The sequence below is a fragment of the Orcinus orca genome, chromosome 20, assembly GCF_937001465.1.
Source record: "Orcinus orca chromosome 20, mOrcOrc1.1, whole genome shotgun sequence".
In the NCBI taxonomy this organism is placed as follows: Eukaryota; Metazoa; Chordata; class Mammalia; order Artiodactyla; family Delphinidae; genus Orcinus; species Orcinus orca.
This window is the reverse complement of record NC_064578.1, coordinates 44,543,141-44,564,027: the sequence shown is the minus strand read 5'-3', so window position 1 is coordinate 44,564,027 and position 20,887 is coordinate 44,543,141. Positions and strand designations below refer to the sequence as shown.

Below are 20,887 nucleotides of genomic sequence, written 5' to 3'. Positions count from 1 at the left end.
AGTAAGAAAACTAACACTTATTAATTTTATATTAAATGGCACTCACCTTATGCCTATGTAAGGATAGGCTGTCCACCTCAATACAAGTCTTGTACATGGTGTTCTACGTGATGAATACTTAGTCAATGATGATGACGATGACACACAAACTCCTCATACAGTCCTTGCCGTACAGTTATTAGATTTTTACAGGAAGACACATGTATATACAACAGATAAGTTTATTAACTGTACAGCATGATGATTCTTTACTCCTTTTTAAGTGAAAGTGGATCATCATAAAGGTCTTCATCCTCGTTGTCTTCACATTGAATGGGCTGAGGAGGAGAAGGAAGAGGAGGAGTTGGTTTTGCTGTCTCGGGGATGGCAGAGGTGGAAGAAGTGGGGGAGGTGGAAGAGGGGAGGCAGGAGATACAGGCACACTCGATGTAACATTATGGAAATACATCATAATTTCTAACTTTTTTGCTTTTTCATTTCTCTAAAAATATTTCTATATTTTTATACCAACTCTTCTTCCACCATTTGCTTTAGTTTCAGTGCCCATATCATAGAAAGGTCCATGTGGTAAAAGAAGTCAAAAGCAGTCTTAAGTAAATCTGAACCCTTCTGCCAGACTGTCTAATGTCAACTTGTTTTCTGGCACTGCTTCTTCATGTTTTCTTTCTAATCATCTGGCATTGGTTTGAAAGCCCTCAGATTCATCAAACCTCTGCTGTGATGTCTATTAGCTCTTAAATTTCTCCAAGATAATCCTCCACACCCTCACCCCCACCTTTTTTGCCTTATTCACAATGTCTTTCTTGATTTCCCTTATTTGCTCTGTTGTAAATCCTATGCAGTCATACACAACATCTGGACACAGCTTTTCTGGCAGGAATTTATTGTTTCAGGCTTGATGGCTTTCATGGCTTTTTCTATAACAACGATGGCATCGTCAGTGGTGTAATCCTTCCAGCCTTTTATGATGTTCTCTCTATCAAGTTTCTCTTCCACAGTGTTGACAATCCTTTCCATAGACTACCATGTGTAATAAGCCTTAATGGTCCTTGTGACCCCTGATCTAGGGGCTGAATTAGAGATGTTGTGTTTGGGGGCAGGTAGACCATTTCAATGCCTTTGGTGTTGAACTCATGGGGTTCTGGGTGACCAGCGACATTGTCCAATATCAAAAGGCAGTTCCTTACTGGCTGGGTACTTACTGACTCCAGGGACAAAGCATCAATGGAACCAATTCAGAAAGAAAGTTCTTGTTGTTCAGGCCTTCTTGTTTTACAACCAAAAGACTGGCAGCTGGTGTTTATCTTTTCCTTTCAAGGCTTAGGGGTTAGCAGCTTTATAGATAAGGGTTGTCCTAATCATAAACTTGACTGCACTTGCACGAAACAGGGGAGTTAGTTAGGATTTAGGTTCCTGTCCTGGTGCTCGCTTCTCTTCCTTAGTCCTTTGTGGCATTTTTTCCAGAATATGGCACTTTCATCTGCATTAAAAACAAGTTCAGGCAGATATCTTTTTTCTCCTGAATGATTTTCTTTATGGCATCTAGGAACTTATCTGCTGCCTTTTGGTCATCAGAAGCTGCTTCTCTTATCTCTTTTTAAAGTCAAACCTCTTTCTAAAATTATCAAACCATCCTTTACTGGCATTAAATTCTCTAGCTTTAAGCCCTTCACCTTCCTTTTGCTTTAAGTTACCATATAATGACTTTGCTTTTTCTCAAATCATATTAGAATCTATAGATATGCTTTTTTAAAAATATATTTATTTATTTATTTGGCTGTGCCAGGTCTTATTCGCAGCATGCAGGATCTTCGTTGTGACATGCGGGGTCTTTAGTTGCACATGTGAACTCTTAGTTGTGGCATGTGGGATCTAGTTCCCTGCCCAGGGATCGAACCCAGGCCCCCTGCATTGGGAGTGTGGAGTCTTAGCCACTGGATCACCAGCAAAGTCCTGGAATGCTTTTCTTATAACAATCCTGTACCCACATAAAAACTACATTTTTAATACAAGATAAAAAAAAGTGTTTCTTAAAAAGTGCATGGTGGGAATTCCCTGGCAGTCCAATGGTTAGGACTCTACTCTCTCACTGCTCAGGGCCTGGATTCAGTGCTCCCTAGTTGGGGAACTAGGATCCCACAAGACATGCAGTGCAGTCAAAAAAAAAAAAAAAAAGAAAAGCAGGGTTTTTGTGTCTGCTGGTATATGCTTCATGTATTTCTTTTTTTTTTACAATGGTTTTTACACTTAATTCATTTATCTTGAAATGGCTGGCAACAACAGCTGCAGACCTCAATCAAGCAATTCAGCTTTTTCTTGTAACGTCATGAATTTTCTCTGTTCTTGGGAGCATTTCCAGCATCGCTAGTGGCACTTAGTATGTTAGTATAGGTCCCGTGATATTATTCAAGGTTTATGGTATTGCAATAAACATGAAACATATGTGAGAACCCAGAGAGATTACTTTTTACTGCTATACACAATTTACTGGAGAGAGGGACTGCTCATGAGGCAATGATTAGGGCATTTTAAGTGGATATTTACAGCACTGAGCTCACTGCAATAGCAATAGGAGGTGGCTACAAAATTCATGACATACCTAACTTTTTTAATACATTTTTTGATATTTCTAGGCTATGAAGTTTGTCTGAGTTTTTTCAAATTGTCACAGATCTCCAAAAGATTTTCCAATATTTTTGGTAAAATCCACTTATAAGTTGGACCCATGTGGTTCAAAGCCCTGTTGTTCAAGGGTTAACTGTACTCTGTTCTCAGAGATACACTGTTACTTTCCTGTAGAACAAAGCCTCATTGAACAAGACTATTGGTTGGGCTCTGTAACACAATTAGCTGGACCCACACCCTTTATCATTTCTCATCAACAGGGTATCAAGTTCCTGAAACAGAGGTTTTCATGTTGGAGCAAGGAAAGGAGCCATGGGCACTGCAGGGTGAGAGCCCACATCAGAGCTGTCCAGGTGAGTGAGTGTGACCCAGACTGATGGGAGACAGGGAAGTAAATCTCAGCCATCTTGAGAAAGACTGGCATCTTTGAAATGCTATTAAGCTGACTCTTCTGGAAGGTTCTGATTTTTTTGTATTATTTGAGGACCCTTGATATCGGCCTTTCAAATAACTAAATGCCTTTGTCATTTCTAACTGTCTTCTTCCTTGGCTTTTTGGCGTCTGGATCACATGCCAACCTGCCTCAATGAATATTTTCTTTTTTTCTTGGTTATGCTCCTTTTCTCTAACATTCTTTTTTTCTTTCTGCCTTTCGCATTGTCCAAGATTCATTCTTTATGTATTCAGCTATTCATGGATTTGCTTTCTTTAAAAGTTACTATATGTCACACACTCCCACTCCTGCTAGTCCTCTTTCATTTCTTTCTTTCTCATTGTGAGATGCTTTGGAACTTTATCTCCAATCATGCTCTCTTCCTTTTTTCTCCATAGTCACTGACTTAAGATTTCTCACTTTCCCATTCCCCATGTCTTTCATCCAACTGATGACTTAGAGGTCACTGTTGCTTAACCTTTAGGAGTACCTTTCTGACTTCCTTCCAAGGTTGATTGAGACTTCACACTGACTGGGGGCTGTCTACCTGGTTGGCTGATTTTTGAAATTGCTTTATTTCTGTACTTCACATGATGAGGTTTGAGTTTAATCATGTCTTCATTCAGGACACACTATCATCATCAGTATGGGTAAGGATTCTCTATTATTTTATTTTTTCAATTTATTCATTATTCCTTCTTTTCCCCATACTCATCTCACTTCCCATCATAGGCAGTTGTTTTATATGATAGAAACATATTTTTAAGTTCATATTTAAAGTGACTTGGGGTATGTATTATTAGTTTATATAAATATTATTGTGCTATATATCTTGTTCTTTGCCTTTTTTCACTTCCTGGCACAGTGCATTGAGTTCATAAAGTTTATTTTCTAAATAAACTGAATTGTATCCCAGAATGTTTCCTATCACCACTATCACCAAGTCTTCTCAGCCAATGATCCACCCTCACCGTTTTCACTGTGTTCAACCTGGATGAACCATATGACCCTCTTCTCTTGCCTCTGCTAGCTGCTCTTTGAGCTAAAATCATCTCATTCTCCTTTGAGAAGGAGAGTTTCGGTTTCAAACCTCACAGAGAATTTCTGAAAAACTTCTTTCTACATTGAGAGGAAAGGTGATGCTACAAGTGACGTTTTGTTGTATTTTATTCTAGAAGAATTGTGGCAGATTGATGACCAGATAGAGAGCTATCAACAAAGAGAAAAATCTTTAAGAGATGTTGCTTTCATCAAGAAAATATTGACTATAAAGAGGGATTATGAATATAAAGACAGAAAAATAATTCATGTGAGCCAAAACATTCCTTTCCCAAAGAGACCTCATCAGTGTGACTTATATGGAAGTGCTTTAAGCCATAATTTAGATTTACACAGTCATAATAGAAACAGTGGATCAAAGAACATTAATAAGATTACTGAATATGGTAAAATTTCTTCCTGTACTAAACATGAGTGTACTCCAACAGGAGAGAAATTATGGGGCCATAATCAATGTGGAAAAATCCTCAGCTATAAACAAGTACCCTGTCAACATCAGAAAAGTCATACTGGGGCAAAATCTTATGAATGTGCTGAATTTGGAAATATCTTCACCCAGAAGTCACAACTCAAGGTACATCTGAAAGTGCATACAGGAGAAAAACTGTATGTATGTATTGACTGTGGGAAGGCTTTTGTACAGAAGCCAGAATTCATTACACATCAGAGAACTCATACTAGAGAGAAGCCCTATAAGTGCAGTGAATGTGGGAAAGCCTTTTTCCAAGTATCTTCTCTTTTCAGGCATCAAAGAATTCATACTGGAGAAAAACTCTATGAATGCAGTGAATGTGGGAAAGGCTTCTCTTATAACTCAGATCTTAGTATACATCAGAAAATTCATACTGGAGAGAGACACCATGAGTGCAGTGATTGTGGCAAAGCATTCACGCAGAAGTCCACACTCAAGATGCATCAGAAAATTCATACAGGCGAGAGATCCTATATATGTATTGAATGTGGACAGGCCTTCATCCAGAAGACACACTTGATTGCGCACCGAAGAATTCATACTGGAGAAAAACCATATGAATGCAGTAACTGTGGGAAGTCCTTCATTTCCAAGTCACAACTGCAGGTACACCAACGAACTCACACAAGAATGAAACCGTCTATATGCAACGAATATGGGAAGGTTTTCAACAATAGTTCCAATCTCAATACACATAAGAAAGTACAAATGAGAGAGAAATCTTCCATATGTACTGAATGTGGTAAGGCCTTTACGTACAGGTCAGAGTTGATTATACATCAGAGAATTCACACCGGAGAGAAACCTTATGAATGCAGTGATTGTGGAAAAGCCTTCACTCAGAAGTCAGCACTCACAGTGCATCAGAGAATTCATACAGGAGAAAAATCATATATATGCATGAAATGTGGGCTAGCCTTCATCCAGAAGGCACACTTGATTGCCCATCAAATAATTCATACAGGAGAGAAACCTTATAAATGTGGTAATTGTGGGAAATCCTTTACTTCCAAGTCACAACTTCACGTGCATAAACGAATTCACACAGGAGAGAAACCTTATATGTGCACTAAATGTGGGAAGGCATTTACCAACAGGTCAAATCTCATTACACATCAGAAAACTCATACAGGAGAGAAATCCTATATATGTCCTAAATGTGGCAAGGCCTTCACACAAAGGTCAGACTTGATTACACATCAGAGAATTCATACTGGGGAGAAACCTTATGAATGCAATACCTGTGGAAAAGCCTTCACCCAGAAGTCACACCTCAATATACACCAGAAAATTCACACTGGAGAGAGACAATATGAATGCCATGAATGTGGGAAAGCCTTCAACCAGAAATCAATACTCATTGTGCATCAGAAAATTCATACAGGAGAGAAACCCTATGTGTGCACTGAGTGTGGAAGAGCCTTCATCCGGAAGTCAAACTTTATTACTCATCAGAGAATTCATACTGGGGAGAAACCTTATGAATGCAATGATTGTGGGAAATCTTTCACCTCCAAGTCTCAGCTCCTGGTGCATCGACCAATTCACACAGGAGAAAAACCATATGTGTGTGCTATATGTGGGAAAGCCTTTAGTGGCAGGTCAAATCTCAGTAAACATCAGAAAACTCATACCGGAGAAAAGCCCTACATTTGTTCTGAATGTGGAAAGACTTTCAGACAAAAGTCAGAACTGATTATACATCATAGGATTCATACCGGAGAGAAACCTTATGAATGCAGTGACTGTGGTAAATCGTTCACTAAGAAATCACAGCTCCAAGTGCATCAACGAATTCACACAGGAGAGAAGCCTTATGTGTGTGCTGAGTGTGGGAAGGCCTTCACTGACAGATCAAATTTGAACAAACACCAGACAACACACACTGGAGACAAACCCTATAAGTGTGTAGTCTGTGGGAAAGGCTTTGTTCAGAAATCAGTTCTCAGCATGCATCAGAGTATTCACACTTGAGAGAAACATTCTGAGAAAACCTCAGTGAGATCAGATTTTATTTTACATTATGGAATTTGTGCAACAGAAAAATATGCATATTATCGTAACTAGAAATGCTTCATCAGAATGTCATACATTACTATACAGAAGAGGACCTCTGAAAGGACCCTGAATGGGAGGACCCCTTCCCATATTGTCACCAGCCTCAGTAAACCTTGGGGCATTCATACTGAGAAGGAACTTTGTCAGTTTGGTACATTAGAAGAAGCCTTCTCATGAAAACTGTAACCGAACACTGTTAGCAAATTGTGCACTGGAAACATTATGTGAAGTCATGCTAATGATAATCCTGCTTACTGTGGAATAGATAATATGCCAACAAGTTGAATGGTAGAACAGCATAATATATACGATAACGATAAACCCTAAGTTCTGTGAGATGTTTGTTGCAGAACACATTGCCTAACAGAATTTTGTGTGTCATTCTTCTGTTGAATCAAACATGGTCTGCGTATCTAATCCCCCATTGCATATTTTTATCAAGAAAGGGATGCCACAATAAAAAAATTATTTATGTATACAGATATAAACCTCAGAGTGTATGTTGACTCCCCCATTATCCTCTAGCACCATGAATGGTACCCCCCCCCTTATTAGCCACCAGTAGAGTGTTTTCAACTTTCACACAGCACATTGTCTTCTGACCCCTATAATTGCATTATGACTGCCTATTCGTGTTGACTACCATTATCTCCCAGACTTACTGACCCTTAATTAGCCCCCAGTATAGTGTCCTGTGAGCTCCCATTACCTTCAGGAAAGCTTCTGAAGTAAGAATGTTCAGGTCACCTCAGTCAACTCTTCACCTCGGTCTCCCTTTTGCTGTTACAGTTTTATAGTGCTTCCAGCTCATTTGCCTTCCTTAATGACTTGACCTTTATAATGACAATAATGAATCAATAACTCATTAAAACAAACCCCAACATACCTTCACTGTCTCCTCTCTACCCATCTTCATTCCATGCACTCTTCAAGGACCTTCTCCCCCATGTGCCTCAAACGCATCAGGTTAGGTCCTGCCTCAGGGCCTTTGCATTTGCAGTGCCCTCTTCAAAGAGAACAGTTCCTCATTATATCTCTGTGGTTTACTCCATTGTGTCTTTCTTCCAATGGCATATCTTCACAGAGGCCTGCCCTGCCCTCCCCTGCCTGTCTGGCTTAAAATTCCATCATCCTCCCCTTCCTCCTTTATCCTCTCCATAGCACTTATTACCATGATGCCCTGTATATTTCACTTATTTGTCTATGGTTCCCACTCTAGAATGTTTTTCCCCATTTTGTTCATCACTGTGAGCCTAGACCCATGCCTGACATACAACAGTCCTTCTATGAGTGCACGTTGTGGAGTGTTGACCATGCTCATCCCATGACTTCCCTTTGATCCTTTCTGTATTGCAGCATAAGATGCTCCGATGGGGAGAACCAACTTGTCTAAAACACACAAGGCTTTTTCACCCCCAGTCTTTACCTGGGCTGTGCCTCCTTCCTGTTCTAAAAGTTGTAACATCATTGTAAACCTTTTGCTCTGATGCCAGCCCATTTAAAGAAGGGACTGAGGCACAGGAACTCAGTCCCACATAGATGGGACTTGATGCTTGATGTTTCAGGATTCCCTTCAATGATTCTGAAATACCACAGTCAGCTCCAAAGTGATCACAAAAGAGCCCACTCACTCTGCCCGAGCATGCACAGTCCTGCCTTACCCCAATTGCACCTTGATGGGGCCTTGTCTACCCCGTAACCTGACCTACAGACCTGCTTATCATGCCCTGACAGGTATGCCCAAAGCTAATAATATGGAGAGGCCAAGAGCAGAGAAGGGTTGACCTTCCTTAGAAGTTAGGTGTGCAACCTAAGACTGGGGCAGCAGTGGTGCATGCAGAGGGTCTGATTGAAAGCTCAGCTGCTGGGTGGCCAAATGAACCAGCAAAATGTTTCCTTCAAGTCAGTCCATTGGCAACGCTGAGAGTGGGAAACAGTTGGGTTGTACAGAAATGTTCTCACCTTTGTGAATAGCAGCATGAGGGTTGAGAATGGGGACAGAACCTGGTTAAGGGGACAGGTCTAAGGATTTTCCTGTAATCCCCTCACCCAAATTGGGCAGTGATTAGTGACATATCCCATTACCACACCTTAGATCCATGTCTAATCCATCATTAGCTCCCCTTTATCTCACCCCTTCACAGTATCTGATGAGCCACTGTACACCCTTCTCTATGTTAGAACAGTATCTGGTGACCCACTACCCCCTTTTACCTCATTCAGCACTACTTCTGGGGCTTCACTCAGTGTTTTACGACCCACCATTTTCCCCCAACTTAGGACAGTGTTTGCTGATCCCACAGGAGAGTGTCTGGAGATCTCTCCATTACCCCCTTCTTAACCTACCCCAGCACAATGTCTGGACACCCTCCATTATCCCCCTTTGACTTTACTCCATCACTGTGTTTGTCACCTCTTATTACAGGAAATAGTGTCTGGAGATCTTCTCATTACCTCTTCCAGTTACCTCCAGCATAATGTGTATTACTTCACCACATTTGTGAAACAGTCTGGTAACCTCCATACTCCCTATTTATCCCCACTTTCACCAAATAGTAACTGATGACCGCTTATTACAATCCTCAGAGTAGGAAACCATGATATACCCCACCTAATCCAACTTTTAACATTATCTCCTGATTCTTTCATTACACCTCTATCAGGATGGCTTGTGTTTCCCTCCATTTGTTGTCCATCACAATGATGGTGACCAGTTATCTTCCATTACTCCACCTAACAGTGTTTGTAACCATCCCCAACACAGTATGTGGTGATGCCCCCTATACTCTGAACACTGGTGTGTGCCATTAACCTGCTTCCCTCTCCCCAGATAAGGGCAATGACTGATAAGGCACCATAAACTTCACATTAGCCATCTCTGTAGGACCCCCATTAACAACTGGCACAAAGTCTGTTGGTGCCCATTACCCACTAATACAGTATCTGTGACTCTTCCATTAAATCCTGGTAATATCTGCTCGTTCCCTATTGGCCCTCAGTAACACAGTGTCTACTGATTCCCCATTGCCCACATTGCTTCATGAAGCCACTTAGTGTGGCTACTGCAAGTCCCCCAGTATTGCTTCTCCAAGTCCCCACTGTTTGCCTGGACAGGAACCCTGGGGGATGGAGAAGGGATGAGGATCAGGTCCTAGCCTCATAGACACCCTCCAGGGAATTGTTGGTCTGGAGTAGGCTGGGGAGGCTCTGGGAGACCCAGGAGATCACAAACAGCTTCCCATTTACTACAAGAGGAATGAAACAAGCAGAATAGTGAAAGCTGTCGATGTGGATTAATATCCAGGTGCCAACCCTGATGCCCAGTAACCTCCCCTGAGCCTCAGTTGCCTCACCTGTAAAATAGAGTTATGGAGGATGAATTGACTTAATATGGGTCACTTGAGGGGAGTAGGGCTAGTGGAGACAAATGAGAGGGTCCCTGTTGTTAATGATATTACTAGTTATAAGTTGACACAAGATCAACCTCTGTATGGCTGTACCAAAACCTCACAGAGGGAAATGTATGTTATTTTATTGTAAATTACTTTCAATTATTTCTCTTTTATATTTACTGTAACATAATATTATAGTACTGAGATATTTTTAAATTCAGCTTTATTGGGGTATAATTTACACACAGTAATAGTCACCCTTAAAAGTGTACAGTTCTGACAAATGTGTACAAATGTAATCAACATCACAACCAAGAGAACTGTTCCTTCACTCCCCTAAATTCCCTCCTATCCCTTTTTAATCAATCTCTCTATCCACTCCCATCCCCTCGAAATCACTGATCCGTTTCCTGTTTCTATAGTTTTGCCTTTTTTACATGTCATATAAATGTGTGTGTATACATATATATGTAAAAATGTGTCTCCTTTGGAGTCTGACATCTTTCATTTAGTGTATTTGAGATTCATCCATATGGTTGTATGAGATACAAATGGAAGTATGCTGATGAAAAGACATTCAACATCATTAGTCATCAGGAAAATGCAAATTAAAACCATAATGACATACTACTACACACTTATCAGAATGGCAATAAATAACAGTACAAAAGTTGGCAAGGATGTAAAGCAATAGACACTTGCATGCATTGCTGATGGGAATGATATACAATGGTATCTCCACTCTGGACAAAAGTTTCACAAGTTCTTATAAAGTTAACGATATACTTATCCTATGACCCAGCAATCCCACTCCTAGGTATTTATCCTAGAGAAATGAGAAATTATGTACTCGAATGTTCACAGAAACTGCATTCATAATCACCAAAAAATTAGAAACAATCCAAATGTCCATCAGTGGGTGAATAAACACAATGTAGTATATCTGTACAATGGAATACTACTCAGGCATAAAAAGGGTGATTTATGACACCAGAGAAAGGAATGATTCATTGACACAAGTTACAACGTGGATGAATCTCAAAAGTATTATGTTTTACCGTGTGATAATTTAAATTATGCTTGATAAAAGACTTATTAGAAATTAGATTATAAATATCTATACATAATTAGATTTGTACATTAGTTATAATTTTATACTGCATATCATTATATACTATAATAATGTATATTTGTAATATAGTGCACTGTAATACCATTTATTATTGTATATTCCTTATTACAATAAAAATGTTTATTTTATATGAATGTAATATGTACTGTATGATTATATATTGGAGTATGTAATTTTTTTCTATTTTGTATATCAATCTTTCACATAAAGTTTCAGTTATTTGTATTTTTACATGTTTACATTTAATGTAAAGTTATAACTATAATAAAAGAGGCCATAGGGTCTGAAGAACCTGCAGTTGTAGCTGGTCAACGTTTTTACTATCTGTCAACACGCCCATTCTGGCTGTTCTTAACATGGCTGAAGCCTTGTTTCTCTTTGGGCCTTTGCCTGGCTGTGTTCTCTGAGAGTACTCTGCTTCCCCAGTGTTCATACAGTTTGCTGTCCTCTCCTGTTTGGAGAGTTCACACATACACACACCATTGTATATGAAGTAACACACTTCTTGGGGTCACTTCCTATTTTGTACTATCTTTGTGCTGCAAGTACCACCGTCTGACCTAATATTAAATGTTTCTTTTTTTTGATTTATCATTCCTCCCTCCCCACTGGACCATCACCCTCATTATGTCAGGACTTTGTCTTTCTCCTGCTGTGTCCAAGGCAGCCAGCATGGTTCTAGCACAAAGTAGAAACTCAGTACAAATTTGTTAAATGGATGAATGAATGATAACAATAGCAGTGAGGTTGACCAAGTGCTCCACACAGTGAGCTAAATTTGTGGGGAGGATGGAGGGGGTAGGAGGGTGGGTTGGTTATAGGTCCTCTAATTTGAGATTTAGTTCCCCTCCTTATGCCCCGGCACAACCACGCCCTTTCTCCCCTGGCCATCCCATCCTTCCCCTCCCCAGCGTATCTGACCTGCATCCTCCCCCAGCATCCACAAGTTAGCGCTGTGTCTCCTTACTAAGCCTCCTCCAGGTTGTGGTGGGTAGGCTATGTAGAGCAGGGAGGACAATAGTGGGGGACACACAGGCAGGGGGCCATCCTGGCAGCATCCACCCCAGCACTTTCAATCTCGTAACCCATCATTCAGTCCAGTCTGTCCTGCCTGCTCTGTCAGAGGAGCCACCAGTGGATATGAAACCCAGGGGACAAGGGGAAGGTGGCAGGGCGGAGGATTCCAGGCCTAGTGTGGCAGGTGTGGACCCTGTGGCTAAGGTCTGGTTAAAGCCAATGTTGTCATGGGCACTTGCCCTAATGTCAGGGTGAGCTGAGACCTGCATCCTCAGCATTCAATAGGGCTACTTGTGCTGGAGTGACTGTTATCTATATTATATCCTACCCCACCTGAGCTCACCCCACTTTCCATACCATATGCCGTACCATACCATACACCATACCATACCACTTATTAACTATTTTACTTAATTCTACAATTATATTCTTATTGAAGTATAATTAATAGTTATAATTTATAACTAATATCAGAATCCTTGTCATTATTGTATGCCTCTAATTATTAAGATACCATGAATAACATCAACTCAGATACTAAGAAATCCCATGTCCCTTCTGCTTTCTGCTACCTTCTGGTTGTTGTTTGCATTATATTAACACAACAATAGCCCCACCCTTGGGGCAATGTTTTTTCTCCTTTGTGAAATAGGCACAATTAATTTACTCCTTTATTGATATTATTGTGCTATTTTAATATTATAATATTGGACATTGCTACTAAAACAAAAACTGGTGTTCTCTGTTCCCATCTAAGAAAGAGGACAATGTAAGCACAACATTAATACAATCATTTGAATTATATTAAGGTTATGATTATTATTAATGCCAATTCTGAGAACCCATGGTGGGTTCCATTGCACTCTGGAAAGTGGCACATTTATAATGCATTGCTGAGTAGGTTAGCTAACTATTTATTGCTATGTAACAAAGTACCCAAAACTTAATGGCTTAAAACAACAGTAAACATTTATTCTCTTACAGTTTCTGAGAGCCAGGAATCTGGGAACAGCTTAGCTTTTGGTGGTTCTGGCTCAGGAACTGTCCTGAGGTTGTAGTCAAGATGTTGGCCAGATGTTGCAGTAATCTGAAGGCTTACTGGGGTTTGTGGGCTCTGATTTCAAGCTAGCTTACATGACTATTGGCAGAAGGCTTTAATACCTCACCACATGGATCCCACGTCTTCTTGAATGTATTCACAATATGGTGGTTGGATTGGTTACATTGGTCAACCTTATTCATTGTAGAAGAGGACTACACAGAAGTTTGAATACCAGGAGGCAAGATTCATTAAGGGAAATCTTGCAGGCTGGCTACCATGCTGGCAGTGTGATTATTTGCATTTATGTTAATATTATCATAATAATTGATACCACTATTAAGAATGATGACAATCTTGTAAACCAAAGGGAGATGGTCCACACTACAAGGTCTCTGTGAGGTTTAAGTAACATGGAACTCAGTACACAGTGCTAATGATGATGATGATGATGATGATGGCAGCAAATTTTACTATTTGAGTGCACTTGTCCCTGCTCCAGGCAATTTAGATCTATAAGCTCAATCCAGTCCACACAACAGTGCTTAAGATAGGCTCAATTATTATTCCTATTTCACAGATGAGGTATCCGACTCCTTAAGAGTTGAGGAGCTTGCTCAAGGTCACAAAGCTAGTAAATAGCACAGGGGGAATTCAAACCCAGGCCAGCTGGCTACAAGGTCCATTGTATTAACCCCCATGCAATGTGACTCTGAAAGGTCATTGTTAGTATGGTCACTCATAGTGTTGTATACAATTATACTCTAGTTATAATGGAGTAGTTATAGTGTGGTTGTAATACTTCTATCTGAAAAGGCTGGTTATTCCTCTACCCCTGTCCCTCACTCACTCTATAGAAACAGTAAATTACTAACATCATTATTATAACTATGCCTATTATAAGAATGATTAACATTTCAATCTTTGTATGATTTGGCTTCATTTTAAAATTTATTTTTACCTGGGAGTCTTTTCCTACCTGAGCTTTATATCAGCATTTAGTGGTGCATGAAGCCAATAAAGAGTAGCTCCATGGAGTCCTATCTAATCCAAGTCCCACCTGTCTTAGCTTGGGCTGCCTAGATGAATACCATAGACTGGGTGGCTTACACAACAGAAATTAATTTTCTTACAGTCTGGGGCCTGGCAAGTTCAAGATCAAGGTGCCAGCCTGGGTGGGTTCTGACGAGGACTTGCTTCCTACCTGGCCACTTCTTACTGTGTTTTCACATGGCCTTTCCTAGGTGTACATGCCTGGAGAGAGCGCGATCTTCCTCTATTCTCTTCTTATAAGGCTACCAATCCTATTGGATTAGGACCCCACCCTTATGACCTCATTTAACCATAATTACTTCCTAAAAAATCCTTATGTCCAAATATAGTCACATTGAAGCATCAGGGCTTCAACTTGTGAATTTTGGGATGACACAGTTCAGTCCATAGCACCCTCCAAAGGACATTATTCTTTGAAATCTGTGGTGTTAACTACAGTCATCAAGGGATAGGCAGTGTCTCTGACTGTACAGCTTCAGCATCAGAGAGTTTGGAGTTTTCCTTGGTTCAGAGAGCCCCATGGTTCTCATGGGTGCAAGCTCCACTGGCTTTCAGAGCTAGAGGTTTTGGAACCTCATCTTTCATGTACAGGTCTTAAAAGTTGGGGTGCTAGATGTGGGGTTCAAACCCTTTGCACCTCAGGGAGAAGCTCAGGTTTGTGAGTTCCCTCCTCATTGTGGGTCACTGTGGCAGGGGTGGTCTTTATGGCAAGACTGTGTCTCAGCCTCTCCTACCTGTTTCAACGTGGGTTTTTACTCATTCACCCAATGTGTAGGAGCCACTCAGCTAGTTATGGGGGTTCTTTCATTGGAAATTGTTCTGTATGTAGCTGTAGGTTTGATGTGTCCATGGGAGGAGGTGGGTTCATGATCCTCCTAAGTGGCCATCTTGAACCCTACTACTCTAGTTATCTTTTCCTGTGATGTCTTTGTCTGACTTTGGTATCAGGGTAATGCTGGCCACATAAAATGAGTTTAGAAGTTTACCCTCCTCTTCAAATTTTGGAATAATTTGAGAATTATTGGCATTAATTCTTCTGTAAATGTTTGATAGAATTCACCAGTGGAGCCATCTGTTACTTGGCATTTTCCTTCTTGGGAGGATTCGGATTATTAATTCAAACTCCTTAGTACTTATAACTCCATTCAAACTTTCTATTTCTTGATTCTGTCCTGGTAGGTTGTATATTTTTAGGAATTCATTCATTTCTTGTAGTTTAACCAGTTTGTTGGTATGTAATTTTTTATAGTAATCTCTTATGATCCCTTTTATTTCTATGGCATCAGTTATGTCTCCTCTTTCCTTTGTAATTTTATTTAGTTTCATTATTAATCTGTCAAAAGTTTTGTCAACTTTATCTTTTGAAAAAGCCAACTTTTAATTTCTTTGATTTTTCTATTTCTATTTCTAGTAAAAAATATCTCTGCTCTAATCTTTACTATATCCATCCTTCTTCTAGCTTTGGGTTTTGTTCTTCATTGTCTCGTTCCTTGAAGTGTAAATCTAGTTTGGGTTTTGTGGGGTTTTTTTTGAGATAGTTCCTCTTTTTTAGGCATTTATTGCTATAAACCTCCCTCTCAGTACTGCTTTCGGTATTTGGTATTTTTGTTTTGTGTTTGTCTTGAGATCGCTTCTAATTTCCATTTTGATTTCTTCTTTGAATCTCTGGTTTTTCAAAAGTGTGTTTTAAAATTTCTACATAGTGAATTTCCATTTTCCTTCTGTTATTGATTTCTTTTAATCTATTGTCAGAAAGAAAAAACTTACCAAACCATAGTGCAAACATCATGTACAGGAAAGTAACTGAGACAACCTTCTTAACTAAACTGCAGACCTTATGGCAAATTCACCATTTTTTCACTAATGTCCTGTTCTCTGTTCCTGGATTGGCATACAAGTAGGAAGTAATATCTCCTCAGCTGCCTCCAGCCTCTAAAATTTCCTCAGTATTTCCTTGTCCTTCATGACCTCAAATTGTGTTGATTTGGTGTTAAGAAGAAAGGCTTCCTAATGAAAGAATGCCAAAATTCTATGGTGTCCGTTACATCAGTTTTCCTTATCAGCATGTATTTCTGAATGACTAGCCAGGTGTCCCAGTTGATATTCTTACCTCATATAAAGGAACTCGGCTTCCATACCAAATCAAAGGTCTATATATAAATCATGAGATGTATATGCTACACCTAGACTGTCCTTCACCTTCTACTTCATCATTATTTCTTTTTTTTTTTTTTGGCTGCATCAGGTCTTAGTTGCGGCACACGGGATCTTCATTGAGGCATGCGGGATCTTTCATTGAAGCGCACAGGCTTCTCTCTAGTTGTAGTGTGCGGGTTTTCTCTCTCTAGTTGTGGCGCACAGGCTCCAGGGTGCATGGGCTCTGTAGTTGTGGCACGTGGGCTTAGTTGCCCCGCAGCATGTGGGATCTTAGTTCCTTGACTAGGGATCGAACCTGTGTCCCCTGCATTGTAAGGTGGATTCTTTACCACTGGACCACCAGGGAAGTCCCCTGAGTATTTCATTTGCAATTTCCTTTCCATTCCTCAGTGGTAGAGTTACAATTCCACTTCACCTGTGTGTTCTTGTTCATGAACACTTAATCTTTTGGCTTCAGCTGATCTCACTGAGAAGTTAAAATTCAGAGATCCTTGAGATGAGGTTTGCTCCTTTGAAATCACTCTTATTGCTTTTTCTCCTCACACACATCCCCTCCCCAAGCCGCTCACATATTGGGTTGGCCTTCAGAGCATTTCCTCTGTGGTCCTGGTTATGGTTTTCATTCATGACAATTGTTGGGGTCTTAGGGGGATTCAAAGCATGGCTTGGGGTCATGGTTGGTCCAAGGATCCTCAAAGCTGTGTCTGAAGCACACTTGTTCCTCTCCATTGTCCATTCCTTCTAGGATCCCAGTTGGGCATGTAAGGCTGACATTTCTGTACCTCTTGCATGTATTCCTCTTCACTGTGTTCCCATTGCCCCGGTCCAAGGAGGAAGGTGCTAGAAAACTGGTGTGCCTGACCGGCAGGAAGTAATGCCCTCCATGGCCAGATCCCCCACAATCATGCCCAGGTGGTGGTAGTGGTGGTGGGGGGGTGTGTTGGGGACAGGTGAGGAGGGGGAACTTTGAACATTCTCTTGGAAGGCATTGAAAGAGGCAGGGAACCGTCCCCTGGGGTATGGCGCTAAGTCAGGGGCCTCCTCGGCCCACAACTAGGGGAGGTACTGGTAACAGGGAAAACGGATTTTCGGTGGATACCATCACTTTCACTGGAGACTCAGGGAACTTAATTGCCCCCATCTCACCATATTCCAGCCCTCCCCATTCCACTATCTGACAGCATTCCCACCCACCCCGACCCGAAAGTGCATCCACAGAGGTGCCTGGTGTGTCCTTGTCTAGCCACTGAGGCCAGCCGCCACCACGGTGGCTGTGGTGCTGGTGGTGGTGGCAGCAGCGATTCAGATATGTGAGATCTCGGTAACCTGAGTAGAGGAAGGTGAGCACACCCTCCCTATCTACTCGCCATCCGCCGCCCCTCCCCCGCACTACTCCACCCAGCCTCCCAGAGTTGCACCGACCCTTGAACTGCGCATGTGCGAGCAAGGAGTGCTGTGAGCATCGCAATGACCACCAAGGTTACTAAGCTAGAGTCCTCCAGGCTGTGTGGGAGCAGGATTGCCCTCTGGCAGAGGCCAGGTGCAGGCGCAGGCTGTGAAAGTTTCTCCAATGGGTGCCAGTGGCCTATGTCCTCCAGTGGGTCCAGCGAATGAATGGAGGGAAGGACAGATATATGGATGGAGGTATAGAAGGATGGATGGATATTTAGGACTCTTGAGAGTGGAGGAAGGCAAGGCCAGGTTGACCAAGGGGATCAGAGGCCTAGCAATGGTAGCGTTTCCTCATGATGGTGTTGAGGGTATACCTGGGACTGTCTTAGAGAGGTACTGCTCTCACAGTCAATGGATTTGGGGTTGACACTACCATCACATTAGTGGGGAATCAGGGATCTTCGTTTCCCCCATCTCACCAGATTTCATCACCCCCTCCCCCATTAGACTCCATTCCCACCCACCCCAATCTGGATTTGGCCATACCCTATTTCCATTTCTTTGGTTTGCTCCATTTTGTCTTTAACCTCATCAAAGAGACTCCACTCCCTGTCCAGACTGAGCATTTCCCTTCTGTGTCTTACCTATGATGAATGTATGTTCTTACCTCCCTGCACCTATCAATGAACTGTCTTTCATCATGATCCACATCAAATGAAAGGCACTGCTTTTCCCTTTGGTGTGTGATGAATTTTAGCAGATGTACCAGCGGGGGGTGTACTGCCACCACCAGAACTTTGAACATGGGAGGGGATAGAGCCCAGAAAGCCTTTGAAAGAGCTGATGGTGAAAATCACTGGGGCCTGGAAGAAACTGCTTATTCCTCACTGTGGTTCCTTCAGGAACCATTAGCAACCTTTTCTTATGATCACCATTGTGGAGGTGACGATGGCCTGACACAGAATTTCAGTCAGTGACCCAAGTACCCACCAGTGTACATGTCTGAGCCAGGATTCAAACAGCTGTCTTCAAAGTCTGGAGTCCTGGCACATCACCACCAAGTTCTTCTGTCCATCTTAAGACACACCTAAGACTAAGATGCCTTGCCCTGAAATAAACACAGTAGGTCAACCTCCAAACACACTTAGTTCTTACTATAGTGTTAGACTCATATCTTGCCTCCAGATACCCCTGCCCATCTCCCTTAACACTGGGCCCCCAGACACAGCCAGTTACCATGTGTGCCCACCTCTCCAAATGATGCCCAGGTCACTTCCTGACAGAAATAAGTGGCTGCAACAAGGCCCTGTTTGCCAACTCTGGTCTGGGGAGGAGGACCAAGGGTATCTCTCTGCTGGCTGGTTCAAGCCAGGCCACCCTTCTTCCTCGGCAAAACACAGCCTCACATCACAGCTTGGAGTTTTCCCTCCAGGAGGAGGAATATCCTTGCCAGGACAGAAGACCAAGAAAGGCTTGCCTAGGGACTTCTCTGGTGGTCCAGTGGTTAAGAGTCTGGGCTCCCAATTCAGGGAGCACGGGTTCAATCCCCAGTCAGGGAACTAAGATCCCGCATGCCGCAGGGCACAGACATAAAACAAACAAACAAAAAAATTGAGAATAGTATAATAAGCCTGCCCATGTACCTATTTCTCAGCTTTAGCAATTATCAATCTTGTTTCGTCTATTCCCCCACCGACATTTTTCCTGGAATAGTTTAAAGCAAATCCCAGATAACATTTTTAAGATAAATTCTTCCATGTATCTATCTAATATGTAAAAACTTAAAAATACGTAACTAAGAAACCTTAATACACCTAATAAAATGACTTTTTAAATGTTGTATAATCCCTTCCTTTCCTCCCATTTGACACTATTCCCATTCACCATGATCCAGATTTAGGTCCACAGAGGTACCTGGCGTGACTGCGTCTGGCCACCATGTCTAGTCACTGATGTGGTAGAGATCTGGGTAACCTGAGGAGAGGAAGACTGGCGCACCCTCTCTACCTCCCACCATCTCCCTTAAGTCCTCTCTCTCCTCTCCTCCGACAACCCAGCTTGTCAGAATTGAAGCCCACCCTCCAACAGCCCATATGTGGGATGTAAGCCAGATTGCAGCTGGCTTCACAATGATAAGCACTATTGTTGCTATGCCCCCAGTCCCCTATGCTCTGGGCGTGTGCTAGGTGCAGACAAAGGCTGTGTCTTGTGCTCTATTAAGGGCCTGTGACCTGTGTCTTCCAATGGTCCAGCGGATAGATGGAAGGATAAATGATGGATAAATGGAAAGATAGATGAATCGATGGATGTCCTGGGATGTCAGTAACCTGAGGAGAAGGCCAGCACACCTTCCCTACTTCCCACCATATCTTCCTTCTGTCCTCTCTCTCCTCCCTACTGACAACCCACCTTGCCACAGTTGAACCCGCCCTCCAACTGCGCAAAAGGGACCAAGCGCCGCTGGCTTCACAATGACAATCGCCACTGCAATGCGAAGCTCCGATAAGCTCCGATGGAGCGAGAGCGCCGTTTGACGGTTGGCAGGGTTAGTGTTCCGTGCTCTTTTTTTTTTTTTTTTTTTTTTTTCCGTGCTCTTTTAAAGGGCCCGTGGCCTGCGTCTGCCAGTTGTCCAGTGCATAGATGGAGGGATAAATGGATGGATCGATGAATAGAAAGATGGATCGTTGGGCTCCCGAGAGTGGAGGAAAGCCCTGCTTTCCAAGGCTTTCCAGGCTTACCAAGTAGGATTAAAGTGGGTGGAAGAGGTTGGGGCTGGAGAGGAAGAATGGCACTGCGAGAGGCAGGGACCCTTGCCCCGTGTGGCGCCAAGACGTGGACCTTTTCTGTCCATGTCTAGGAGAGATGCAGCTCTTGAGGGTCAATGAATTTTCGGGCGACAAGGACCAACACTTCAAGCGGGGACTAGGGATCCTCATCGCTTTCTGCCGCAACAGATTTCATTCGCCCCACCCCCCCGCCTCGTTCCTTCCATTTGACACTATAACCGCCCACTCCAGTCCGGATCTGGGTCCACAGAGCGTCTCACCACCAAGTCCAG

The 20,887-nt window shown here is 42.1% G+C and overlaps 1 protein-coding gene and 1 long non-coding RNA gene across 13 annotated transcripts in view; one reads left to right on the top strand and one right to left on the bottom strand.

Moving 5' to 3' along the window:
• LOC101273502 (zinc finger protein 585A) overlaps window positions 1–20,887 on the top strand; it is a 35,391-nt gene that overhangs the window by 12,169 nt on the left and 2,335 nt on the right. For 7 of the 12 annotated variants that reach the window (XM_049702909.1, XM_033413692.2, XM_033413691.2 and 4 more), the window contains 2 exons: window positions 2,886–2,978; window positions 4,234–11,468. In XM_049702909.1, the coding sequence (XP_049558866.1) occupies window positions 2,886–2,978; window positions 4,234–6,563 (2,423 nt within the window). In that variant the 3' untranslated portion in view covers window positions 6,564–11,468. The other 5 variants (XM_004284231.4, XM_004284230.4, XM_049702911.1 and 2 more) reach the window with 5 other exon arrangements.
• On the bottom strand, window positions 210–19,896 carry LOC125962672 (uncharacterized). Its single transcript, XR_007474188.1, has 4 exons — window positions 19,744–19,896; window positions 18,820–18,937; window positions 7,357–7,480; window positions 210–317 (listed from the first exon to the last, which is right to left on the bottom strand). It is a non-coding gene; the product is annotated as an uncharacterized LOC125962672 (long non-coding RNA).